At 52.6% G+C, this 13,111-nt stretch overlaps 1 protein-coding gene across 10 annotated transcripts in view; it reads right to left on the bottom strand.

Moving 5' to 3' along the window:
- Positions 1–1,284: 1,284 nt before the first annotated feature.
- Positions 1,285–13,111, bottom strand: part of AGAP1 (ArfGAP with GTPase domain, ankyrin repeat and PH domain 1) — a 520,173-nt gene continuing 508,346 nt past the window's right edge. For all 10 annotated transcript variants that reach the window (XM_047721458.1, XM_047721459.1, XM_047721460.1 and 7 more), the window contains 2 exons: positions 10,669–10,924; positions 1,285–9,096 (listed from right to left, as the gene is read on the bottom strand). In XM_047721458.1, the coding sequence (XP_047577414.1) occupies positions 8,893–9,096; positions 10,669–10,924 (460 nt within the window). In that variant the 3' untranslated portion in view covers positions 1,285–8,892. The remainder of the gene's footprint in view (positions 9,097–10,668; positions 10,925–13,111) is intronic.

Raw genomic sequence — 13,111 nt, 5'->3', positions numbered from 1 at the left:
CCCCTCTTCCTTACCACCAGACCCTGCCTGCCCGGAGCTGCCACGTCCTCCAGTCTCCTTTGCAGCCCCAAGTGACCTCGTCCAGTGTGGCCAAGGATGGGGGTGGTCAATGGAGCCGTAAGTGGGGCTTCAGGCAACACCGGATGGGAGAGGCCTGCCCGCTGCCTCTCCCCTTGCCTTTCCTCTCCTTCCTGCATGGGATGCTGAAGCCGGTGGTGGAGAACCTCGCATGGGTACCAGGAGGTAACACAACCACGGACCACGGTTGACCAGCTGGCTGGAGGAGGCTGGGTCCGGGAGGCCCTCCAGGTGTCCGTGCCTGCCCTGGCTTGCTGCCCAGTCCCTTACGTCATTGAAGGCACACGTTACCAGATCCAAGAGAACCAACATGCATGTAAGTGGAACGGATTCCTCCTCAAGCACCTTCTTTGTCCTCCTTTTGCTCTGAGTCCCCTGTAAGACAAGGAGCCTTCGTCACATTTTGCTTGTGGCCTGCTGGCTGCTGTGGGAGCACATTGCTGGGGCCCATGTGACCTCGTGTGGCTGGTGGGATGCTGTGGCCCCCCGGGCCGTGAGACAATCTCCGCAGCAAATGTCAGTACAGTACATAGGGCTTTATGTTTACTGCCCTGCAAGAGTGATGAGGGAGCGGACATCTGCCCGTCTGCCGAGAGAAGCATCTGGAAGGTGTCACCAAACTGCTGACTGGTGATGTCTGGGTGGTGGCAGTTGGGTGCTTTAATTTTCTGAGTTTGGGGGTAAAGATACAGCGTATTTTGTGCGAGAAAAATGTGATGCTACTCATAATGAGAGAGTATTGATAAAGGCATTCTGGAAGGGTTTTCTTTCCTAGTCCTTATCACACATCTGGGGCGGTGTAGTCCAGTGCAAAGACACCTGACAAGCCTCTGTAACATCCGGGCCCAGCCAATCCCCGGCTGGAGCCACAGCCTCTTGCAGTGGCTTGGGGATGAACAAGTGGGGAGACGCTCCTCATGGTCCCAATGCTGTGACCACAGCACGTGTGCGCCCGTTTCCTTCCACACGCGAGAGGTGGCCGGAGCCCAGCGCCTCCCTTCTCTAAGCACCTCTCCTCTCTGACTGACCTCGCCTGAGCACACACATCCAATTAGTCGTGACGAATGGCCAACACACCCCGCCCCCCAAGTCCCCACAAAACCTCCACAGAAGCAGTGTAGACATATTTTCATTTCTTTATTAGAAAGAGGCCTCTACACCATAGCCACCTCTCTCCTTTACTTTACACATTTTTCTTTTTCTCTCCCCCCCTTAGAATACTGTACAGCTGACACAAAAAAAATCCCAATGCAGGAAAATACAAACTGGCATATTTAATCAAAACAAAATCATATGAGATAACAAGCAAAGTGAAATGTCTGTCAATGGTTTTAATTACAGTACAAACAACATAAATAAAGCATCATTGAGTCATTGTGAAACAAACTTGCTGAATGAGGTAATAGAAAGACAACCAAAAAAAAAAAAAAAAACCCCAAAAAACCAAAAAAAAAAAACCCAAAGAAACCAAACCCATCTCTGGATAAACCCCGGACCGCTCTTCCATCTTCTATACATCACTATTTACAGAAACAGAAAAATGTGCTGAGAGGTGAGCAGAGACTCGGCCTTCCCTGTTCCCTGCAAGAGATGCCTCCTGGCTGCCACCTTTGACCAGCTCAGGCTCCTGTTCAGAAACACATGTGTGGCCCTATAAGAACCCCATTCAAGGTCATGGGCAGGAGTGGGGGGCTGTCTGGGAGCAGGAAGCACTCTCAGAACCCAAGTGGCCGTGCCTGGGCCTGGAGTGGCCAACTCCTGCAGTCCTTCCTGGGGCAGCCGGCTCAGGGGTCCCAAGGCTTTGTGCAGTGCCCTTGGTCAAGGCTACACGGCATCCTCCCCGGGACCCGGGTGCTCAGACTGGGACAGGCGTTGTCTCGAGTTTGATATATTTTAGACAAAAGCTCAGCTGGAGGAGGGAAACCGTGATTTTTTCAGGGTTTGGAGAAGGCATGACTTCTAACCTCGAGATGTGTGATGTGCCATAAAGCAGTTTCTAAACATACCCGTCACCCATGCACCATGGAGCAGCCCGGTTCCCACTCAGGTCCGCCCCTGCGCCCTGGGGCAGGACGGGGAGGGCGTGCTGTGCTCCTGTGAGTGGTCAGTGAGGACTCACTGCCCGCTCTGGCTCCAGCTCATGCACCCTTGGTCCCCTCTGTCCTCCGACCCCTGAGGAGCCCAGGTGGGATGATTCTTTCCCCAGGCCACTCTGGAATGTCAGCTGACGAGCTGGGTGCAGTGGTCATCAGCTGGGCTGCCCCAGGGTCTTTGAAAGAGGCCCGTCACTCAGGCTTTCTACATCTGGGTGCTAGACCAGGGGTGGAAAGCCCGGCGACATCCTCCATCAAGCCTGGACACTCCCCATTTTACTCGTGGGATCACTGACGGTGTGGGCTTCTGGGGGTTGGTGCCACAGCCTGTTACTCGTGTTTGGGCCAGCTCAGATATTTGCTTCCCAGGCCATTGTGGACACTGCACGGGGAGATCAGGGCACACACTGGTTTGGGGGCAGCTGTTCCTAACACCTCGTTGTTCGTTTGGCAGATCCCACAAAGCTCTTACATGTAGTATCACTTTCTTTCACCTGTGTCTCAAGATGAAGGACAGACACGGGATCCCCACTGACCGTGAATTCTAGGTTAGACTTCACTTGACTTTGACAGGCAAGTCTCTGTCATATGGCTCCATCCTGACCCTCGGGGGCGTTCTCTGCAGAAGCCACACACCAGGTCCAAATAAAACACAAGCCCTGAGCTGACCTCGTGCGCCCCGACGAAGGCAGCTTGCCCTGCACAGACCCCGCAGCAGCCGGGAGCCAGGGGACACCCAGACAGACCCTAGTTTGTCTGCTTGGCAGGAACGGCTCATGGCGGGTAGATGCTGGGCACACCTGCCTCTGGGCACCACGGGCCCTTTAGGTGGGATGAGGGCCTCGGACGAGGGCGTTTTTACCAAGCAGGAGCAAGCTCCAGCACCAGATGCTACCAGCCAGGAGCAGAAGCAGCCCCCCCGGAATGAAATGCGGTAAGGAGAGGCTTTCATATCTGCCATCCTGAGCCTGTGCCCTGGGAAGCTGTTACCCACACTGGTGAAGTGGAACGATTTCTAGAACTTGGGTGCTTTAAAAATCGCAAACCGAACACCAGACTTTGTGGTCTTACGGAATCCCATGCGGAGGAAACGTCCTCCACTTTCCACTCTTGACCCACACTGAGAAACTGGAACTGGGAAGAAGTGTCAGTCCGTGCTCAAAAAAGCAGCAGACATCCAAAATGAAATGGGGAATCCATCAATATTGCTTAAAAAAATCTCCGTAAGGACAACCTTTCTTCTAGAAGGGGAAGAACACCCATGTTTTTGAAATCGGAGTTCTAAGCTGTCACCGGTCCCTTCTTCCCGGAGAGGGTCCCGTGTGGGCCTGCTGACCCTGAGCGCCAGGGAGGCACTCTCCTCTCCAGCAGCCTGGCCCTTCCGGCTCCCAAGGGTCACTTCGGGTCGCAGTGGAAATAAAAGCCTGACGCTGTTCCTGTCTGCTCGAGGGACGAACCCACTCCCCCTTATCTCTCCTGCATAACTGGAAGCAATTCAACATTTTGACTGAAAGGTGACCTGAGATGCTTGAACCGTGAAGGGCCCACCAAGGTGCAGGGTACAGGCCAACAACCCCACCTCGGGCCAGGTGGGGAGCCAGACCCCTGCCCGTGTGAGCCGCACACTTGGGGGGCCTGGCCAGGCCGCAGCATGGGCGGGGCCCATACCAAGCCTCAATGACCACAGGGCTTCCAGAAGAAAGCCACTTAGGAATTCAAGAAAAAGCAACATTGTTGATAATGGCCCAAAGTGAAAAATCCAAGTCTGGATGCCAAAGGCCCTAATTTAGCTTTTTGGTGAAGGATGAGGGTGAAAATCACTTGAAGACAGGACTTCACAATGTGTGAAGCCCATGTTCGGGAGGCAGTTAGAAATAAATTATATTTCCTGGGAAAGAAAGATGTGTATCTTCAGCACATTTCTATTTGAATTCCTTCCTGACTGCTTTTCAATTTGTTTGCTTGAAGGACATAAATACAATCCAGGGGAGTTCTAGAAAGTCATGCCGACCTTGTGGGGCGCGTGAGGGATGGAAATAGAGCAGGTGGGGGAGGGGCAAACAGCCCATGGAGGGGTAATGGATTTGCTTTCCAATTATCTTTGCCTTTTGAGAAGTTCTGGAGCCCGGATCATACTTACTTGTAGAGGCTCTACATTGCTGCAAGGCTTCTGAACCTCCCTAGGTGGGAATGTGGATTTCTTATTTCCAGAGCATCCTAAATGCCAGGAGGAAGGGATGGCAGAACTGGAGCCGTGGTGAGCTGGAGCACAGCTCAGGCTGGGGTCCGGGTAGGACCCAAGGCCGCCCTCGAGGGGGGAGTTACGTTCACCAGCTGCAGGCACAAGATCAGCCGGACGCCAGCCTCAAGAGGGAGAGCAGCTCTGGGGAGGTGCCCGCTCACTGTGCAAGCGTCTAAGTGACGCACGAGAGGCCCCAGGGCCTCGACCTCTGCCAGCCAGGGTGCTCTTCGGCAAGCTCTGAGGGCCAAGTGTGGACAGCAACCTCCTGGTGGCTTCTGAAGGGTGGGAAGCCTGTTTGAGCCAATGACACAGCATGGCGTCAGAGAGAAGGGGTCACCTTGGGCCTCAAGGGATCTTGGTGAATGCATGAGGGTAAGACTCAACCTTTACTTTGCCTCTGGAAAAGCAAAATCAGACCACGAAGACAGGAGGATAAACATCAGGAAGTGAGCACTGGAGCTCACCCCTCGGGGCAGGGGCTCACAGAGAGCCTCGCTCATCCTCTGGCTCGGCCTAGGGGAGGGGGACTGGCGAGCATGCTGTCACGGGCTCCCCAGGGCGCGGCTGGAGAACGCGAGCACCTCTAGCCTGGGGGCCGCTCTCTATGTGGGTGCACAGGCTTTGATGCCATCAGCATCTCTGTTCTTCCCGAACACTCCCATTTCCTGAGCTTCCAGCCCCTGGATGGGTGTTTGGCTGGCAGTGATCACACTGCTTGGAAACCAAAGGGTCATTGGATCCTGCAAGGCTACTCCCCCCAGTTTCACGGTTAAGGAAAGAGCGCCCCAAAGCTGAGGACCTGGCCAGGGTCACCCAGGAGGGGCAGCAAAGCCGGGTGACGCTGGGTCTGCTCAGCCCTATGGCTGTCTTTATCACTGGACCCTGTTCTCCCCTCATGAAGTCAGTGGCTGCTCCTTTGCAGATGGAGAGGATGACTCTGGAAGGGCGCAGAGGTTACAAAACTGGGGAAGACTGGTCCCGAGGCCTGATGGCAGAGGCTGGGTAGGTGGCATCAGGCTAGACAAAACTTCAGAAGACAGGCAGAAGAGCAAGGCCCTGCCTCGGTGCCTGGGGTCATGGGTAGAGAATGGGCTCCTTTTAGGGTTCCGGTCAAGAGTAATCCGCAAGAGCCCTCGACAGCCCTGGGATTGGCAAGGACCCCCTGCCTTCCCCTGCTCTCCGGGATAACTCTTCCTGGGAGACATAGAACTGTGCCGGCTCATGGGGCCAGAGACTTATGAACATGTCACTCACCCTCGAGCTGCTCATCTCCTGGGACAACCGGAGACAGAGGGGCCAGGGCCCCATGACTAGGGCTCTGGGCTTGGCGAGCCATCCTCCTACCCAGTTCTTGAAGTCTGCTCTCAAGGGATCAGAATCGAGGCTCCTTCGTCTGCAGAGTTTCTGGCCAGATGGGGAAGCTACCCTCCCCGGTGACCGCAGGCACCTGTGCCTACCCCAGCAGGTGGTTTCAAGTTCGGGGAAACTTACTTCTGGATAGAACAGGCTATGGGGATGACGCGGTGCTGTCTTCTCATCACTGTCACTTCACAGAACTTCCATGGGAATAGAAAGTGACAACTCGACCCCCTTCCCGAACCGGTCATTTCTAACACCAGCCCTTGTGACTTTTGCCTCCCCGCCTCAGTGTTGCAAGGTTTTGAGATGGGCATGAGAGCACAGTCAGTGAAGAAAGGCCTTTTGGTGTGACACTGAAATACAAGCAGATTAGCCACCAGCCACCTTTTTTCCCAAGGAAAACCCTTGAAACCCACCACGGCCTCCCCTCTGCTGCCAAAACTCAGGTTCAGGAAAGCTGGCCGCCTCCCAGCGCAGATCAACATTGCTCAAAATAGCAGAAGAGGGGTCAAGTTTTCTGAGAAGGGATCAGTGAAGTCCCTGTGTCTGAGAGAGGGAAGGGAGGAAAAAACAAAACAAAACGAAACAAACCAATCTGGCATTCAGGTCGTGAAAGGCTAAGTGAAAAAAGAAGTCATTTGGGAAAATATTATATTACAAACACATATAATAATATGTACACACTCATATATATCTCAAAGGGAAGCCTGACAAGGAATTCCGTTTCTTTTCAAAACAAGGCTTCGCTATATGAATAGAGCATTCCTATAGTGGGAGTTAACTACAATGAAATAATTTAAGAATTTCATTTATGCTGTATCTGCGTTCACTACATAAAGTCTATGCGAGAAGCTAGGCTGTGCAGAGGCGAACGCGTACAGCTGCATCAGAACAGTGACGCGTTCTTCAAAAAATAGGCAACGACTTTTTTTTCTATTCACATTTAAAATAACTACACAGTGATGAAACACAGAATTAAAAATTGTGGGGGGGTGGGGGTGGGGGTAGGATTAGGGACCTGTTGTCAAGGTTCCCAGCCTCTTGGCTTCAGCACCTGCTGTTCCCGGAGCCCGCTGGCTTCCACACAACAGAATCAAGGTTACACATGTCCATGAAACACTGACCCACATATAAATTCTGTGTAAAGCTTTATTTTTTCCCCCACCTACTTAATTTTTTTTTTTTTCTTAAAAAGTGAAAGAAGAGAAAAAACTCTTACAAAATAGGTTTATCACAGAAGAGCAAGAGACCTGCCTGGAGGCTGCGGGCAGATGTGGCGGGGCAGACGTGGCCCTGCTCCTGGGTGACACCGGACCCAGGGTCACCTGCCAGGGAGACAGCCCTCTTCTCACTCGGACTTGCTAAAGGGTTCCAGGCACAGCCACCCCTTCCCTTTTAACCTAAGTTGTTGTGATCTGATTTTTTTTTACTCTGTTTGGCCATCATGCTGAAGGCAGCTAAGTCCGAAGTCGCCCCACACCTCGGGGATGGCAGGTTAGGTGCCAAAGTAGAGGAAATGGAGGGTCTGGCCCCCCAGTGAAGTGCCAGCAGGGCCCGAGAGTCAGCCGGTCATGGCCTGCCTGCCTCTGCCCAGCACCCGGGGCCGGGACTCAGAAACTCATCCCTGGCTTCCCCACGGCCCCCTCCTCTGGGTTGGCAGAAGTGGTATCAGATCTAAACAATGAGAAATCACATGTCTCCCTCCCCCCTTTCTCTCATAGGCATCTTTTTTTTTTTTTTTCCTTTCTTGATTTTAATAAGCAAATTGTACCACCATCGTCTTCTGATAGTTTCCTTTTTAAAAGCTGTCGATCACATTAATGGAAGTGTTTGCTGCTGGGAGTGCTTTCCATGTACAACGATCTGTAACCCTCTTATCTCAACTAGTTGCACGTTATTAGTTCACATCCAGTTCAATTTATAAATTAACAGAGGTGCCATTTGTCTGAACAAAAATCAATGCATATTTATGAACTTCTTTTATTCAAATAGATTTTCACAATCTTAGCTACAGACATGACACAGAAGGCTGTGTGACACTCAGCAGTGGCCCAGCAGTGACTGAGACCCAAGACATTCACCTTGGCCAAAGGAAGTAAAATCTCATAGATTTACAAAAAGAAGCCTTTTGTGCCTTTACCGAGTTTACTACATGGCCTCGAAATGTTATTATTAGCTTACATTCGTGATTTCCTTTTGAATTTCCGACTTACTCTTATTTATTTTTTCCATTTTGTTTTTGCACCAAGGAGACTCCAGTCAAATAATACTCAGCAACTGATTTCCTCTCTTTGGACTGAAAAATTAAACAGATACTAAATTATGACAGTGAATTTAGAAAGGAGGGCTCCAAGGGCTCGGAAGAACATGTCTGGGGTGATACGATGCTTCTGAGAAGTATTGCAATCACATCGTGGCAATCATCGAAGCGTGCTGCGTAACTACCTCCCCAGCTAATATGCTTTCTTCTCGGTGATGACTAATCATGTTCTATTAAACAGCGGTAATGCTGGAAGAACCCAACTATGCAAGTGTAATGAAGCCAGTATTCTCCCTGGACAGATTAGCTACAACTGATTTGACACATACCATCATAGGGGCTTCAAACCTGACAAACTCTGCTTGCTTCTGATTTATGCCGTCAAGCTCCTCGGAGAGGAGATGAAATCCGAGTGTTCCGTTTGGTAGAGGTGAAGTGTACTGATGTGCTTAACTGCCGGTTAAGGAGAGTTACCCTTCTCCTTTCTCCTTGCCTCCCCTCCCCCTCTTGTCCCTGTCCCTTGTGCAGCGCTCCAGGTCTCCAGGCTGCCAGACAGGGGTCGTAGGGGGGGGGGTCCCTTGCTGTGTGCTATCGTCAATAAACCGAGGCCCGCGGTAGCTCCTGCTTGTCGCTCGGGGAGTTTATGAAAGGGACTCCGTTCGCCAGCCTCCTGGCCTCCTCTTCAGCCCCGCAAGGACGGTCAGGTTTTGTGATTTCGCGTGGGGTGAGGGCAGGTGGGCAGGTGGCAGGCGACCAGCGGGAACAGAGTGGGGACGCGACGGGACTCACGTGTCGTGACTTCCGAGAGAGGGCGCAAGGCTGCAGGCGCCCGGGTGCGGCGGGCAGGGGGCGCGCGGTCCTCAGATGATGGTGGGCACCCTCCCGCTGCTGCTGTTCCGGTTATTGTTCTTCCGGGACAGGTTGGGGGTGGCCATGAGCACGAAGCGCTCGTCGGGACAGCCGTACTGCAGCAGCACGTCGATGCACTCCTGGCTGGAGGCCTGGCGCGCATAGGCCAGCGCTGTGTTCCCATGGGCGTCCCGGGCCATGACGTCCACCCCGTACTGTAGAGGCAACAGAGGGCTGTTAGGTCACCATGGGGGAGCACAGCTCAGCTCGTGCAGGGACACGGACCCCTGGGATGGGCTACACATGAGCTGGAGGGGAGCCGCATGGCCAGGTGCCACACCTCGCCCCTCTGTGTGCTCTTTGAAAGAAGGTACTTTTTGGGGCGCCTGGGGGCTCAGTAGGTGAGGCATCAGCCTTTGGCTCCGGGAATGATCCCAGGGTCCTAGGATCCAGCCCTGAGTCAGGCTCCCTGCTCAGCGGGGATTCTGCTTCTCCCTCTCCCTCTGCCTGCTACTCCCCCTTGTTTGTGCGCATGCTCTTTCCCTAATAAATACAATCTTTTTAAAAAATGTGCTTTTTATTTTTAAGATTTTATTTGTCAGAGAGCGAGGAAGAGCGAATGAGCACAAACAGGGAGAGAGCAGCAGGCAGAGGGAGATGCAGGCTTCCCGCTGAGCAGGGAACCTGATGTGGGATTCGATCCCAGGACCCTGGGATCATGAACTGAGCCGAAGGCAGAGGCTTCACCAACTGAGCCACCCAGGCGCCCTAATAATGTGCTTTTTACAAGGAAAAGCCCCTCCTTTGTGTGGCAGACCAAGGATCATTGTCATGTTGCTATTTCTACTCTGACTTTGCAACTGTAAAAACAAAAAATAATCACTTCTTGATCTTGGAGATGATTCCTTTCCATTGTAGGAAACACATATGTGATACACAAGAGCACAGAAAGTCAGCTCGTACCGCACTGCACTATTCAGTCTGACCGTGGGCAAGTGTTTCCTCCACACCGGCCAGGGACCTCTCGGTAGCAGTTTTCCTCCACCTTCCACGGGACCCGCAATGGCCAAGCCCCGAAGAAAGCTGCCCCCGTGGGGTGTGGGCTTCTTTGAAGCAGCCCCCCACCCCGCAGCCCAGGCAGTGCCCTGCTCTGCATGTTGTCCCATCTCTGTCCCCATTCAGACTTTATGGCAAATGCTTCCATTGATATTTAAAAAATAATAGATATTTAAAAAATATTTAGATATTTAAAAATAAAATATAAATTAAAAACAAAACAAAATAAAATAAAAAAATATTTAGATATTTAAAAAATAGTAGAAGTTAGCCAGAACAGTCCAGAAGAAGCACTTTGCTAAAGTCCTACTGTATTAAACACCAAACTTTGGGTCCAGTATTTTTGTGTCTGGAAAAGGGAAAACCACAAAAACTAGCTGTGTCCTTGCTTTCTACCCTGCTCTGAAATAAAGATGCCAGGAGTCTGTCATAAAAGGAACAAGAGGGACACCTCCAGCCACGCTCCACCCAGAGGGGTCACGAGAAATGCGAACTCTGTAGACACCCTGACCCATGGCAGGTGGAGCGTGTCCCGCTCACCTCCTCCCTTTGCTCCCTCAGCCCTCCAGGGGTGTCCTCACAAAAGGGAGCCTGAAAGCCGGGGGCCTCCACACCGAAATCCCCCATGCCTTGTCCACACTGCTTCCCACCTTGAGACCTGTGACCTTCTGCCCCAACCATGCCTGCAGAGCAGAACATGGTGCCCCCTGCGTGGCACCCGGGCGACCTACCCAAATCAGGAGCTGTGCCAGGACCACGTTCCCCTTCCGGCACGCCAGGTGCAGTGCTGTTCGGCCATCCCCCTCTCCGCAGGTCTCATTCACCTCCTCTCGGGAGCCGTGGGCCAGCAGCAGGATGACGGCCCGCAGGTCCTCGTCGGCGGTGGCCCGCAGCAGGTGCTGGCCCAGGGACAGCTCCGTGAAGGGTAGCGGCGCCAGGAAGAGCTTCTGCTCGTACTTGGCTCGGATCCACCGCTCTTTCTCTTCCCTGCAAGAGCCACCACACGGGCGCGGTCACTGCCAGGAAGGACAACCAAGGCTGAAAGACCTCTCTGCTCCAGCACCTAGGTGGTCTGGTGGCCTCAGGGCGGAAGAGCAATAGCAGGAGACAGGTGCCTCCATGGAGCCACAAGAAAGCCCCTGGAGGGACAGGCCCCTGTTTTCCAGACTGGGGTCCCCGCCCAGCAGCATCAGCACCACCTGGAAACGTGCTAGAAATGCAGATCCCCAGGCTCTTCCCCAGGCCTCCTTTGAATCAGAACTTCTGGGGAAGGGAGTTCTGATGCCTGCAGGTGTGCACAGAGGCCGATGGCCTTGAGCTCTCACGTGATTTCTTTTGGTTTTAGCCCAGAAGCCTGAGGAACCACCTTGCTGCTCAAGACTCCACGCATGGCAGGGCAGCCTGGAGCCCCCTCTACTGTAAGCAATGACAGCTTTTAGTTGGGATTAGAGGACCCTGCTGGAGTTCAGGGCCAGGGGACAGGATGGCCAGGGGGCTCCCCAATCTGGTGTGACCCTGAACTCTTAGCCCCTAACTCGGAGCCTGGGAAGGGAGTGTGTGAACTCCCCCGGGGTCTCCCAGTGCTTCGGTTAAGGAACATCTTGTTATAGACCCACGTGTGAAACCACAGAGACCCCAATGGAGAGATCTGGCAAAGACAAGCAAACTAATGCAGTTATGACTTGATTTTGTAACCTCTGTGGAGACATGGGGAAGGCTGAAGTGGAGAGTGTCAAGGTGTAAGAGGGCCCAGCCCGGGAGACAAGGCAGGGGGCCCAAGGCCAGAGCTGAGCTAGGGGTGCAGGAGGGGATGATACAAGGAGGAGAGGGGAAAGGCCTCAGATGGGGTCACAGATGCAACGAGCTGCAGCGGGAGTCCCTCCCCCAGGAGCTCTGGTCTTCTGGGAACTTGGTTGTGGGCGGGGGGGTCAGGATCCAAGCAGGACAGGATGCTGCCTATGACATCTGGAATGAGGGCTGAGCATAAGAAGGCTGGGGGAGAATGGGAAGAGAAAGTAGAGAGAAAAAGGAAGAAACCAACTGCAAGGTGTGTTCATGGGTTTTGGTTTCTCAAAACAGGGTGCAAGAGACACTTTTCAGTGTCATGGCCCTGCAGCCTTGCCTGGGGCGGAGAGGAAACGCTGGAGACTGAAGGGGGATTTCACAAGTAGCTCTGGAGGTGGGTGAGTCTGGGGTGGGTGCCAGTCTTGGGGGGTGGCGAGCATGTGGGGTGGGCGCAGACAGGGTGCGGCTAGCCGGACAGATGCTTTTCCACAAGGACGATGAGAGATGAAAGGACAGCCCTGCAGAGCAGAGTGACTGTCGTTCCTGAGACTTAACACACTGCTTCACTGCTGCCCCCTCCTACAACCCAGCGTCCCTCCCAGAGAAGGATCAGGGTACATAGCTACACACCACACAGAGAATCACTTAGGACCTCCGTGATACTCTAGAAAGAAAACTCATTAACCATGACATTTTTTCTTCCGAAGTACAGAAGAAAGGCCTTGTTTACACCGCTTACCCATGTTTACATTGCTCCTAGTGATCTAGTGTCGGGTTAGCCCTAATCTGTTTTTAAATACTTAGGCAAACAAATTCTTCCAGGAGTAAATCTGGATTAGTTTTGCTTCACTTCCTGGTACATGCGAGTGACCCCAGAGTGACCCCCGACCCTTTTCATGCGGAGATTTCCAGGACAAACACTTGGCTACAGCTGAGAACCCACCACACACCCCACCCGGGACACAGCCCGGTACCCAGTCCCCACTTGGGACAAAATACAAGCACAAAAGCTCTGGGCAGGAGAAAGAAAGAACACTGCAAACAAATCATGTCTCTCATGGTATTTAAAAAAACCTTATTTAAAATGTATTTAACATACGTTGATGCAATTCATAAATCACCAAAGAAAAGAACCAAACGTGAATGCAATGAAAAGGGACAGTAGTGAAGGATGTGTCCAGATTTTCAAGCTCTAATTTGCTAACTCTCATTTTTGGGGGTAGGCATTAAAATCAGAGCTGTTTTATTCTGCTCTGGTGGATTTTAATGCGCATTGCCAAATCACCCAGGGATAAAACAGAGAACTGAACACGGTAACTATCATCCTCACTATAATTATCCAATTCTCTTTTTAATATTCAGATGCCGCAGGCGAAGACTGTGGACAGA

This window comes from Lutra lutra, chromosome 3 (genome assembly GCF_902655055.1).
Source record: "Lutra lutra chromosome 3, mLutLut1.2, whole genome shotgun sequence".
Lineage (NCBI taxonomy): Eukaryota > Metazoa > Chordata > Mammalia > Carnivora > Mustelidae > Lutra > Lutra lutra.
The sequence above is the reverse complement of the archived record's forward strand: the minus strand, read 5'-3'. Positions and strand labels throughout refer to the sequence as shown.